This window comes from Sorex fumeus, unplaced genomic scaffold, assembly GCF_029834395.1.
Source record: "Sorex fumeus unplaced genomic scaffold, SorFum_2.1 ptg000002l, whole genome shotgun sequence".
NCBI classification, from domain to species: domain Eukaryota; kingdom Metazoa; phylum Chordata; class Mammalia; order Eulipotyphla; family Soricidae; genus Sorex; species Sorex fumeus.
In genome coordinates, this window is record NW_026606059.1 from 71,693,821 (window position 1) to 71,707,851 (window position 14,031).

Here is a 14,031-nt window from a genome sequence, read left to right on the forward strand (position 1 = left end):
AGGGTCCCGAAGAGGGACTGAATGGACCCAGGGCAAGCAGTGAGCTACCCTGGCAACAAAATGGGCCAGGCCAAAGTGCCACAATTTTTAACTATAAGAGCTTGATCATAGACAAACGCTGTCATAATCCAAAAGTAACGACGAGACTAGGACCCTGCTAGAGATACGAAAGACTATCTGGCCTGAGCACTGTAGTCTGAGATTGAGATGGCCCTAGGAGAGCAATTCTATAAGTTTAAGGTATTTCTTACTGTATCCATACAAAATGATTTATATTATGAATGCTTATATGTTTGTTGGACAAGGAGAGGAGAAGCACACCCAGGGGATTCCTTTCTAGGGTGGGTTGATCTGCTAAATGAGAATCTGTCCAAGAAGCAGCTTTCCCCAAGAGAAAGAACTCTATCCCTATTGACTGTGACCACACCTATGTGTAATTGTTACCCCAATGCCTCATGCTTTGGGATTCAACTAGACTGGAAGAGTGGGCTGGGAGATCAGGATCCAGACTCCAGAAGGAGAAGGAGAAAGGGGTTCCAGATTCCAGAGCCAGAAGGAGAATGAGGGGGGATCGAGGAGGAGAATGAAGTAGCAGGAGTGATGTAGGCAGGTAGACAGGGAGGGCCCCCTCCCGAGGCAATGACAAAAGCCAGCCCTGCAAAAAATAGGAAAACAGGAACTAAGGCTTGATAAGACCCTCACCTGGCTCCAGCAACAGACCCAAAGAAGCTCCTCTAGGAACAAAAGGCCAGGAAAGGAATTTCAAAGAAGACCATCACCACTCCCATCCTCCCTGGCAACCTCCTTAGCAACGGGACATTTACCTGGGGGCAGGTTGGAGGAACCCTATAAAGGCCACCTTGAACAAAGGAAGCCCGCGCATTTGCTGCCCGAGCCCATGTGCTGCTTGTGCCCACGTGGCCGAGCACATGTGGTGCCCGAGCACATGTGTCGCCCGCATCTCCCCTCTTGAGATGTGTACTTTCATGCTTTCGTGTCTAACTTTACTCTCTCACTCTCTCTCCCTCCCTCCATACCTAAAAATCCTCCAAATAAAATCTATTTACTTCACTGCTTGTCTACTCCTGAAATTCCTTTCTGCGAGGCGAGACAAGAACCCAGCAACCCTGGGTCCCAAGTGGCAGAGGTGGATGGGGAGAAAGTGACTGTCTTTCTCCTCCCCGCTTCACATAAGTCACCCGTGGGGCCCACCGACATCAGGAGGAGAATCAGAGAAGAATGGAGATGGGAATGGAATAAACTGCAACTAAGACCAAGCAGCCTGGCCCTCATTTCCTTCCTTCACCTGCCCATCACCATCAACCTCCCCGGGGTGGAAGAAGCTGCGTGAGACTACCGAACGCGGGCAGCGGGAGAGACAGACCGCTGCTGCGGTCTCTTTTTGAGTTTACACAGATAAGAACCTTGCACGGATGTGGCTGACAGCGATTTGATAGCCAGTACTGTGTATGATTTCCTGAGTACCAGCAGGTGTGAGCCGGGCACAGCCAGGAGTGAGCCCTGGGCACCACCAGGTGTGGCCCAAACACCTCTCCACCACACAAGCCCCAAATTACCTGTTTAGGAACTGATGAATAATCAACTGTCGTTGGTAAAGTTATTTGATCGCCACTTAATTTTCGTCCTCTCCCAGACCTAGAGCAAAAAAACAAACCATTTATTTCTAAAACAAAAACAGACCCAAGTCACCACTAGGGAAGTGATGGCCCAGGATCACCAAACTGCCAGGCGGAGGTGGCCCTGGACCCTCAAAGCACTCTGGAGAAATCACCACAACTTTTATATATCAAATGGAATTTCTGATTCTTAAAGCAATCTATGTTTCATAGGAATTTTCAAAAAGTACAGATGTCAAGAGTAAACCTATAATTTATGCTGGCATCAACCCTTTTTCTCTTTTACAGACAACAGTATCCATTTTGATCCAGCTTTACCTAGGGAATTTCTGGCCACCCTTCCTCAGCTCTGAAGCTTGAAGTATCCCTTCACTATTTTTCCGACTTCCCAAATCCTTTCCTGTTCCTGGACGTTCCAGCAATAACTTAAATTTCCCATTGTTTTCCCATTTAAAAAAATAAAAAGTTCACAGCTGAGGCAAAATTGGTTTACGAGAATGTAAATGTTTACTGTTTTCTGGGTACAAGGCTATCAGACCACATGTACCTCGCTTTCTCCGGCTCTCTATTTCATCTCCTCACCATCATGGCACTACCCTGGTCCTTTGCGGGGGAAGGCTCTGACTCTCCAGAGTGCTCCGGGGCCACCAGGGCTAAACTCGGGGTTGCTCGGGTGCTTGATTCATGTGGGGGGAACAAACTTGGGCACCACGTACACAGAGCATGAGCTACACACCTTTGAACTATCTCCCCAGCCCAGTCAATTTAAAGACTATAAATGTTCAATTCCATTTAATCCTCACCCATGTGGTTTTCAGAAAATGGCCAGAAAGACTCTACCCTCTACCCACTTGCAGTTCCGTGGCTGTATGAGAAAACTCTGGCCAGCAGACTGTGAGCAGAACCGTTACGAGAGAGCTGGCTGCTGCACTTCCTGCTTCACCCACCTTCCACTGGGGCAGCAGTCCCCTTCACTGCAGCATTAGGCCGGAAGAAAGGCCTAATGGTTCTATTCACTATGGAGTTAGACCCAAACAATTTAAAGCTTCCACTGTTTGCACTACTTAGTAGCTATCTGGGGCAGGGAAGAGCTCAAGTGGAGGTGGGTGTGCAAAACCCCGCATTCAGTCCCTGGTGCCGCCTGCCCTGGGCCCCTGTGCACTCCTAGGGGTGGCCCTGGTGGTTTCTGAGCACTAGCACTCCTGTTTTTCCAAAATGGCAATAAATAAATAAATAAATATCATGTTCAGTATTAAAGGAGCATGATGACTTCCTAATGGAAATGTGCGTGCCTGATAAGATTGTGTGGGCTGCTCAAACCTTGGAATGAGCCTGGATACCGCCACTCTTATTTTTCTGTTCCACATTAATGTGGTCCAGTCCTTGCTGTCAACTACAACCCAAATCCTAGCTTTCCTGAGATTACCAAAACTGTAGCTAAACTGACCTTCCATAGTGAGGAACATCCTCAGAAAGTGATCCTGCAGGATTGGATACCGAAAACTGGTAACTATTCTGGGCATGGAGTTTGTGCAATATTTTATTCAATAGATGACTATCACAGGCATTGTGAAAATTTGAAATGTTCCAGGGCAGCCTCGTAAGTTTTGCCCAGCCGGAGAAGCCTAACCAAAGCCAAGTTCAGGAACTCTAGCTCCAGGGCAAGGCACAGGACAAGAGGATTCAAGTCTCCAGGTAAGGGAGAATGACTGACCTGCCCTGGGCTACCTGCGCTTCTTGCAACAGTACTTGAGTGTGAAAAACACTTACTAGCTTGGGAACTCTAAGCCTTTATTCAAAATAACATTCATGAGGCTGGGGTGATAGTACAGCGGGTAAGGAGAGCACCTGCCTTGTAGGTGACCTACCCAGGTTTGATTATCAGCACCCCATATGATTCCTTGAGCCGACCACGAGTGATCCCAGAACAGAGCAAGGAATTAGCCCCTAGCACTGCCGGGTATGCTACTTAGCTATCTTAAAAATCTCACAATGATACAATTAACATATATAAAAGGCCTGTGATCACAGTAATTAAAGTTGGTTTACTTAAAACTGAAATAGTGTCAACTTTAACAGAAGATATAAACATTGAAAAAACTGAGCCTCCGCTTTCTACATGTGATAAGAAAAACTACCTAAAAATATTACAGATTAATGAATGAGTACTACAACCAGATACTCTGTCACGCTCCCCAACCCCCACCGACTCTGAAAGTTATTCAAAACCAGCAAGAAGATAAAAAGGTCAATCTGAACAGAAAATTTCTTTACCTGCATATTAACCTCCTTAGGAATGAGAACACTGTTGCGAGGCAGGTACAAACTTTAAATAGCCGAAACTGTGTGATAGCCATGGTAAGAATCAAAACCTACAAAAAATGTACAAAAAAAATATAGATGTATTATACCAAACGTATATCCATACCCAACTCTTTGAAATAGTCTAAAAAAGTACCATTATTACCTCTATCGCACATTCATTTTCCTTGGAAAGTACATAACCCAAATAATGTATGTACCTAATAACAGAATTATGGTAATATCATGAGTGATATCAAAACTACAGATATTTATATTGAAAAAAACATTTCTTTACTCCTATATTTCACAAGTGAGATGAAATAGACAAATTTCTTGAACTAAAAGAAAAAACTGTGTTTGGCATATTGAATACATCATGGGCGGCTTGCCAGGCTCTGCCGTGCAGGCAAGATACTCGCAGTAGCTTGCCAGGCTCTCCGAAAGGGGTGAAGGAATCGAACTCGGGTGGGCCATGTTGACTATGTGCAAGGCAAACACCCTACTGCTGTGCTATGGCTCCAGCAAAAAAAAAAAAAAAAAAGAATAAAAGATTGAAGCACAACAAAGGAAATATCTCTGAAAATTTCAGTCTCTTCTTAAAAATTGAATTTACAGTTGTAACCCTCCAGGTCCAGAAGGTTTTACTAGTGAATTATCAATGGAAATGTTACTGGGCCCACTTGAGCAAATCGATGAAAAACGAGAAAACAGTGCTACAGTGCTATTAAAATCATGTTTCCGCTGGAGTGATAGTATAGCGGGTAGGGCATTTAGCCTTGCATGCGACCGACCCAGGTTCGATTCCCAGCATCCCATGTGGTCCCCCCGAGCACAGACAGGAGTAATTCCTGAGTGCAGAGCCAGAAGTGGACCCCATACTCCACCCCTATGCCCCATTTTTGACCCCCCCAAAAATAAATTGAAAAATAAATAAAATCATGTTTCCTTTGTCAGGATTAATGAATATGCCAGTATTTCACCCAACTCTTTTACTTCTTCAACCAACAAAGTTACACTAACTTTTCTGCTCACAGAGAGACAATGAGCTAAGAAGAGTCACAATTAATAACCAGCTTACTATTGAAACCCACCTGCCTTGGGGAAGGAATGGGGTACAGGGAGTGGGCTATGCTCAGGGCTTACTCCTGGCTCTGGGCTCCGGGATCACCCTAGTGGGCTTGGGGGACCCATAAGGTGCCGGATATTCGATCCAGGTGATATAACACTAGGAAAGTGCCCTGCTCACTGTACTCTATATATATTATATATAATACATATTATATCTGTATTATATTTAACAAAAATTATAAACTATGTTGATTTTCCATGTGTGCCTTCTTAAAAGAAGAACTGGGAGATAATTTAATGGTGAGGTTAACAAAGTATTGCAAATGCAGGGGCCCAAGGTCCAGCATCCCATGACCACTGTCCCCAGCACTGCTAGGTGAAGCCCTGGAATCCATCAAGACCCCTAGACCCAAATGGCACCCTATCACTAGGGTCCAAGCCATAGGCTGTCTCCAGGGATGGCGCCCTGAGCATTGCTTAGAACTCACCCCCACCCCAAAAGGAGACAAAATTTAATAATTAACACATAATCAAATCTAAAGGAAAACAAATGTCCATTCTATTTTATAATAAAATACAGATTTGTTGTTAATTTTCTGTAGTGGCATAGATTAGTGAATTATAAGCCTTCCCCAAAATATATAGGCTTGTTCCAACACCCATCACCTTGGCTTCTGGAGATAAGGGCTTATGAGGCCCTCCAGGTCTCAGAGAAACTATTACTATTTAAAGAAAAAATATGATCTGGGTTTGAGGCTCTCCTGGTCTCAGAGAAATCATTAGTATGAATAAATATATATATATATATATACATACATATATATATATGTAGACACACACACATATGACTTGGGTTGAGAGTTATTTCCAGAAAAACTTATTTTTTTCTTAATTTTAAAAATCATACCGTAGGAGCAAACATCTGAAAGCAGGGTTTGTTCCACAGAGGCGAGCCCTCCCCATGTCACCCCAGGGCCCGACCCCATCCTATCCCATCCAAAATATGAAACCTCAGTTTGTCCTATTAGTTCTAAAATTTCCAGCCATGGGAATTCTCCACAAACATGTAGTTAAGTTTGGTCCTTTCTCCCACTGTCTCATGTTTATTTGTTTGCTCTACTAGCCCAAGAACCCAGAAGGCCAGAAGGACGGGGGAATATTTTCCCCTGTGCCCCTACATTAGCAATATTATTCAAAAATTATTAGAAAGATTAAGATCTCCCTGGATATACATGGCATTCTTGTATCAACAACATGCTACTTTAAAATCATATTTTATGTGAATTAAGGCAGAGAAGTATGCTGTTTTTTAATGACTCGGTATGAGCAATGACCTCCTGAAATCTAGAAAATAAGATAGTTTCCTCAATTAATGAAACATTACATTGGGATGAAAATCACATAGTTAAAAAAATAGTGGCCAGCTGTGAGGAAGGAGGTAGGTATGGAATCAGAGAAGAAAACTCAAATCTCTATCTCCTCAGAGAGGTAGGAATGCTAGTATACTTGACTACTATGCAGTATATTTGATGCATCTTGCATCGGGCTACAGAAGTTTAAAACAAAATCAAAGGGCTGGAGAGATAACTGAACTGCTGAGAGCAAGTTTTGCTTGAGGGAGGGCTAGGTTTTGATTCCTAGCATCAGATGGTTCCCTGAACACTAAGGTAGGAGGAATGGGAGCACTGCTAGGTGTGCTCCCCCAGTAACAAAATAATAACAAAACAAATATAATAATAAATACCCCCTAAGAAAGGAAATACAACTAGCACTGTAATACCTAGATGCTCTGTCAAACCACTACTAGCAGTCTCTTTTCCGAAGGTAAAACAGCATTTCTCTTTCTCTGAGTACAAAGGGCAAGTGGACTCTTAAGATACGGCCAGAATCCAAAAGGTTGCGTGAGCAATGCCCAGTACTTCTGTCCACGTGGAGGCAAGATGGCCTCTTGCGCTGAGTGGCTACTGAATGCCTCTGCATATGCCCGGAAGTGGCCTACAATGAGGATTTGAAACTCAAAGCGGAGTGAACCAAGAAAACCCGGAGAATTCCACTGTTCAAACAAACAACAAATATTTCTGACAACAAAATCACCTGTTAGTGATTTTTTTCCAGGCTTCAAACAATATGATTTGACTCTTTTTCTCTTATTTGCCGAGATTCAAGTGATCAAAAAAGGGCTTTCCCATTTATTTCCTTCTTCTGTTATTTGTAGGAGGTCACCAGCCCAGCCTAGCCCAGCTTATCTAAACTGTGTCAGACCAGGGCCTCTCACAAATCAGGCATGAGCTCCACCCCTTTGAGCTATCTCCACGCCCTCTTCATCTAATACTGCCCATATTCATCCCTGCTTCCACTTCAATCTCCCTAGAACAAGCTTTTATTATATCTTGTCCCCCAAGATATAACTTATCTGACATCTCCAGTTATCAATTGCAAAATAAGACCCAATAGTAAGGTCTAGGGAGAAGAAAGACCAGAACAATTAAGATAGGGGCGAAAAAAAAAAATCCGTCATTTTAAAGCATGGGAAAGTCATGAGAAAGCAAACTTTCACAAGTGATGATTTAGCCTACATCTTCATTATATGCAAAAAGAGAAAACTAGAACTTGAGACATGGTAATAGTTGGGTGGAAAGAAGACAGAACTGTGAAGATACATGATGAGGATGTTTTAAAGGGGAGACACTGAAGACTGAAGTTGACAAAGGGCAAGGTACACAGTTGGATATTAACCATAAGTGTTTTAGGCTTCATCAGTGAATTGCCCCTTATCTTCCTCCCAGAGAGTTGCTCTTGTTAGCATCTCTAATTTAAAGTTTATCTTTAGCCTTTCCTTTGTGTTTTACCTCTTATTGTCTTAGTTCCCCAAGTCAGTCTTGATTACCTTGTATTTGTAGTGCTTTGTATTTGAAGTGCTACGTACTTATACCTACTTTTCTATTTTCCCTGATGGCCTTTTTACATTTGACTACAGAGCAATGTTCTTTGGTTAAACGCAGAAAGACTGTTAATGCTATGCTCCTAATATCTGGGAGCTGACTGAGTATGAAATAAATCTAATCCTGGGCACTGGCCCTAATTACTTGACTCAGGCTTTGATTGCTATAGTGCCAAAAGGGAGGTCCCGCCGTGGGACTGGGAGGGACCTCGGGGCGAATGACGAAACTAACCCGGCATTGAAATGGGTCAGTCTAGAAAGCATAAATCCATGGTCTTGATGCAAGCTGTTATGACTTAAGAGACAGGACCCCCAAGGAGAAGGACAAACTGACATGGCCTGAGGAAACTTAGTCTGGGATTTATGTAAAAGCCTGATTGCTTTCTCAGAGCCCAAAGAACTAAGTTTGGGGATCTTTGTCTCTTCCTGTGTTTATCCAAACAACTGCAAGTATTGATAAGAAGTAAACTTAATTGTTTAACATATACAACTAGAGTCTTGGCCGCTGATGGGATTACACGGCGCCAGGGGGCCAGGTGGTGGGTGTGACCCCCGCCTACTGGAATTTGGAGGATCTGGGTGGAAGATGCTCGACTCCAATTCGAGTAGGCTTGGAGGTCTCGGCCCCGGAACCCGCGTGGCTTTGTCCCTCTGCCAGTACCTTCATGTGTGCGGAGAGTGGTCTCAGCATGGTGGTGGCTGGTCCTGGAGGTCTTCGGCTGCCGTAGTCCTGGTCGGGGCGGGGAGGAAAGCTCAACCCGCTCCCCTCCAAGGGACTCCGGGAAGGAACACCGAGGCGCGGGGGCAGAGACTGCACTCTTCTCGTCCGGGATCTGGATTTTATAGTCTCTGAGTCTTGGCCGCTGATGGGATTACACATTTTAGAGACTATAAAATCCAGATCCCGGACGAGAAGAGTGCAGTCTCTGCCCCCACGCCTCGGTGTTCCTTCCCGGAGTCCCTTGGAGGGGAGCGGGTTGAGCTTTCCTCCCCGCCCCGACCAGGACTACGGCAGCCAAAGACCTCCAGGACCAGCCACCACCATGCTGAGACCACTCTCCGCACACATGAAGGTACTGGCAGAGGGACAAAGCCACGCGGGTTCCGGGGCCGAGACCTCCAAGCCTACTCGAATTGGAGTCGAGCATCTTCCACCCAGATCCTCCAAATTCCAGTAGGCGGGGGTCACACCCACCACCTGGCCCCCTGGCGCCGTGTAATCCCATCAGCGGCCAAGACTCAGAGACTATAAAATCCAGATCCCGGAAGAGAGCAGTGCAGTCTCTGCCCCCGCGCTTCGGTGTTCCTTCCCGGAGTCCCTTGGAGGGGAGCGGGTTGAGCTTTCCTCCCCGCCCTGGCCAGGGCTACGGCAGCCGGAGACCTCCAGGACCAGCCACCACCATGCTGAGACCACTCTCCGCACACCTGAAGGTACTGGCAGAGGGACAAAGCCACGCGGGTTCCGGGGCCGAGACCTCCAAGCCTACTCGAATTGGAGTGGAGCATCTTCCACCCAGATCCTCCAAATTCCAGTAGGCGGGGGTCACACCCACCACCTGGCCCCCTGGCGCCGTGTAATCCCATCAGCGGCCAAGACTCAGAGACTATAAAATCCAGATCCCGGAAGAGAGCAGTGCAGTCTCTGCCCCCGCGCTTCGGTGTTCCTTCCCGGAGTCCCTTGGAGGGGAGCGGGTTGAGCTTTCCTCCCCGCCCTGGCCAGGGCTACGGCAGCCGGAGACCTCCAGGACCAGCCACCACCATGCTGAGACCACTCTCCGCACACCTGAAGGTACTGGCAGAGGGACAAAGCCACGCGGGTTCCGGGGCCGAGACCTCCAAGCCTACTCGAATTGGAGTGGAGCATCTTCCACCCAGATCCTCCAAATTCCAGTAGGCGGGGGTCACACCCACCACCTGGCCCCCTGGCGCCGTGTAATCCCATCAGCGGCCAAGACTCAGAGACTATAAAATCCAGATCCCGGAACCGCGCGGCCGCATTTGCGGCCGCGCGACATCTTATTATCTCATTCCTACTTTGGACAAACTTGCAGGCTATCGAATGTAGCCTGCCCACAGGGCAGAGTCTGGCAAACTCCCCGTGGCCTACCAAATATGCCAAATACCAGTAACAATGATGGGTCTCATTCTCCTAAAGAGCCGTGAATATAATCTCAGGGCTAGGATGAAAGAGAAGTTACTGGGGCCTGCTCGAGGCAATCGACGATACAACTAGAAGGAAAGACAAAAGCAATGTAGATGTCCCTGGGAGACAGAGCTTCTCCTCAGTTAATCTCCCCAAGAGATTTACCTCTGCCAAATGTTTTGCATTAATCTCAAGAGAACTGCCTCTGCCAAATGTTTTAATCTCTGTAAATGATCAATCACATCTATGTCCTATACTTCAACCCCCCTGGATGTTCTATAAGTATGCTAGCAGCTCTGCATTAAACGGGCCGTTTTCACCATCAGGCTATGGTTCCCCGTCCGTCGCTCTTCTGGGGAGCCCCGGGGAGGCCTGGAGGCAAGGCGGAAGGCATGCATCACGCAGCACCCCCACACTCTGCGAACTCACAGTACACTTTAGAATATGCATGCACAGATAATTGAGAATAAGTTCCATGGTCATCACTTGCCACACATATTATCATAGATCATTGTGTGTCCCTGTTCCATAGTTTGTCAACTCTAATGGTTTCAACCAGAAATCAAGAGCAAAGATTTTTCCTAACAGAAAAATAGAAGGTAGAGCTGTTACTGATTTGTAGAATTAAATTTTTCCCTAGCAATTATGAATATGCTCATTTTATGAGGCACTTGCTCTTGCGATAAGTGAAATGGAGGGATGAATAAGTGATCATATTTGCACATGGTATAGCCTGATATGTGAAGCATGATATCAATATTATCTGCTATCCCACAAAACATCTTATGAAAATGCAATTATTTCACAGTCCTGAGGCAAATGTTTCCCAATTACCACATCCAATGACTTGGATTCAAAACTCGGTCTAATGAATTCACGAGCTTAGACTATCTCACTAACAATAAACATTCCTAGTGACTGTTTGTTTGGGGGCCACACAAAGACAGTGCTCCAGCTTACTTCTGACTCTGCTCTCTGGGAATACTCCTTGGAGGGCTTGGGAACCATATGGGGTACCGAGGATGGAATCCGGCTTAGATGCAAGCAAGAAAAAAGGCCTAATGCACTATACTTTCTCTTCAGGCTTAAACACTCCTTGTAACTCTGGATGACATTCTAATGACCAAAAGAAAACTTCTCACCTGTAGCACTGAAATAAAGACAATCCAATTAGCTATCATGCAACACCTTTGATTTCATCAGTTACAGTGATTTGCAGGCAGGAATATATTTTTTTGATCTATCTTAAAGTTCCAATTCAAGAGTTACATGTATTCTATTTATATCACCTACATATGCTATGTTTTTAACACCTGATTTGTAGCAATGTTACCCTGAGGAGTAACTCTCACCAAGTCTAGAGAATGCCCTTCGCTGTCAGCTGTCACCATCTGGTACACAAGCTATGGAAAATGTAAGAGTAACCAAGGAGCCACACATCCCACCATCAGTTTCCTTTCACAGTTTCTAGGTTTGAGTCAACACAAGTACAGGGTAGGCAGTCAAATATTTGTTGAGTGAAGGAAAATGAGCATTTCTGAATACTCAATATGTTCATAACACAGTTCTAGACAACGTAAGTTCTATCCGAAGGACACAGTGAATTTCACTATTCCCATGTCACACAGTGGACTATTCACTCATTTTGGACCAAAGGCCAGAGCCTCCATACACCAATGAAAAAATCCTTTAATCTTATACTCGGCCTCGTTAACGGGGATTTTTTTAGCCTTCCAAATCACCTCTCTTATTGATAAATATGCGTTTTCGGCTAATTTGCACCATGGTTGCCCCAAAGTGCTTTCCGAATGGAGAAATGCGAGTATAATCTAATCTCTAACAGGAATTAAATAAAGCAGGTAACCTGAGATACAAAATAAGGTTCAAAACCATGAAGAACCCTAACCTTTTAGGGAGGATAGTTTTAGGAAGCCAATAGGAAAGACAGTTGCTATACAGATTCACATGAAAGGAATTTAAGTATAATTTCTAAAAAGAACCGTTCAGCTAAGGTAAGATTATCTTTCCACCTTACCCTTCCATGTACATTGCTGGCGAGATCCTTTCAGCAGTTATTAGATCACAGTTTCTCCAGCAAGTCAAGACAAAGATCTATGTCGATATACAAACGACAATGACCAGGTATCAAGGGTTGTACTTCGCAGTCATTTTTGAGAATTTTTAATACCAAGATAGGTAAAAAAAAAAAAAAGTATGATCGAGTATAGGTATCCACCGACTGTGCGTAACTGGAAATTACAATAAGGAATACAAGGCGCCAAAATAATGGCAATTTTACCCGAACTCACTAGAATTTGCAAAAGCAAAAGCTCCTTAGGGAAAAGGGGGGCTGTGATGGGGAAGGGGGAGGCGAAGACAGAAGCGGAACCTGGGGAGGGTCACTCGCAAAGCGGAACATTCCAGACCATCCCTGGCCACTCAAGAGTCTGGCCGTCAAAAACGAGGCACCGCTGACGCTTAGAGTTGAGTCTGAGTCAAAAGCAAGGAGCTTCATAACTACAAAAATAAAAATGAGTGCTCTAATCTCCCTGAAACGGTTGGGAGGGGGACATAATAAAAAATAAATAAATAAATAAATCATACCCACTATACAGATGAGCAACTCCCCACCCCGGACCCCCAAGAGCGTTTTCCGGTTACACAATTCAACGCCATGCGCACAGCGTTTGGTCCAGACGCTAGAAATTGCTGGCCAAGGGTGCCAGGTGGGCTGGCATTTGGGAGATTTCTTGCAAAATCCTGCCCGGGCAGGAGCGAGGCCTGGGGAAGGCGGGCAGGAAGGACGGGCTAACTTCCCGGGGTCAGCGGCGCGCGCGAGGGCACTGGTGGTGATGGGGGGTGGGGGTGGGGTCTGCGTGCCGGGTGGTCCACGCGTGAACGCGGCGTGGCTGGGGCTGCTCGTCCCGGGCCCGCGGCCGGCGCGGCTTCCCTCGGCCCAGAAGTCACCCTGACCCGGAAGCAGTACCCCGGAGTGGCAGCCGGCCGCGGGGAGGTGGGGGGGAAGCCGGCGGAGGGGGACAGACGGGAAGGTAGGCGAGCGGGCAGTACGCGGCGGGGACCGGGGCCGACCGGGGGAGGGTAGCCGACACCCCCACCCCCCACCACCATTCCCGCACGGTCCGGGGTGGGGTGGGGAAGGGGGTGGGGGGGAGGAAGCCCCTCGCGGGCACGCGCGAGCCGCACACACTCACCTGCCCCTCCCCCTCCCCGCCCGCCCGGCGGAGGCTCCGAGCTGCCGCGAGCCGCGCGCGCACGGAAGGCGCGCGCACGCGCGCCGCCGCCGGTCGCTTCCTCGAGCTCGCGCCCCGCCGGCTCAGTCCCAGCCCCGTTCATTCAAAGCCAGGCGCGCGCCCCCTTCGCAGCCGCCTTTGCCGCCGCGCAGCCGCCATGGCCGCCCCCTGCTCGGGAAACCCGCCCCCAGCTCCGCCCCGCTGGCCCGGAGGCGGCTCTCGAGGTGGGGGGCGCGGGGGAGGGCGGTCTCCGGGCCCCCACTTCCGCACCCCGCCCCGACTCCCCGCGGCGCCCAATAGGAGGGAAGCGGCCAGTCGGGTGCTGGGGCTGAACGTCCAATGAACGCAAAGGGGCGGGGCGACCGGCGTCCGGTGTTGCTGCGGCGGAAAGCGGCAGCTCGTGGCTGCTGTGTTTGTGGCATTTGCGGGCTGTGTGAGCGGTAGCCCGTTGGGGAACGCTTGGGCAGGTTTGGGGTTCCTCTATAACTTCCTACACGGTGCCTCTCGCCCCAGCCATGTCCCTTTTTATCTTCGGCCTCATCTTGCCTGATGAGACCGAGAGAACTGCTTAAACTGAGTGAGTTTAAAACCAAAACCCACACTTTTGGCCTCATTTGTAGAATCTAGTCATTCCAACACCTCGTAGGGTCAAAATGTGCGAAATTAGATGTGAGCCTCGTCCTTGTA

General features: G+C 47.3%; 1 protein-coding gene across 2 annotated transcripts in view; it reads right to left on the bottom strand.

The window, feature by feature from the left end:
• The window catches only part of EBAG9 (estrogen receptor binding site associated antigen 9), a 31,107-nt gene extending 17,578 nt beyond the window's left edge, over positions 1–13,529 (bottom strand). Inside the window, exons 1-3 of one of the 2 annotated variants that reach the window (XM_056135550.1) lie at positions 13,306–13,529; positions 3,912–4,009; positions 1,578–1,656 (exon numbers count right to left, since the gene is read on the bottom strand). In XM_056135550.1, coding sequence (XP_055991525.1) covers positions 1,578–1,656; positions 3,912–3,994 — 162 coding nt within the window. In that variant the 5' untranslated portion in view covers positions 3,995–4,009; positions 13,306–13,529. Of the gene's footprint in view, positions 1–1,577; positions 1,657–3,911; positions 4,010–12,128; positions 12,227–13,305 lie in introns of those variants that run through there. The other variant, XM_056135621.1, reaches the window with a different exon arrangement.
• Between the last annotated feature and the right edge of the window lie 502 nt (positions 13,530–14,031).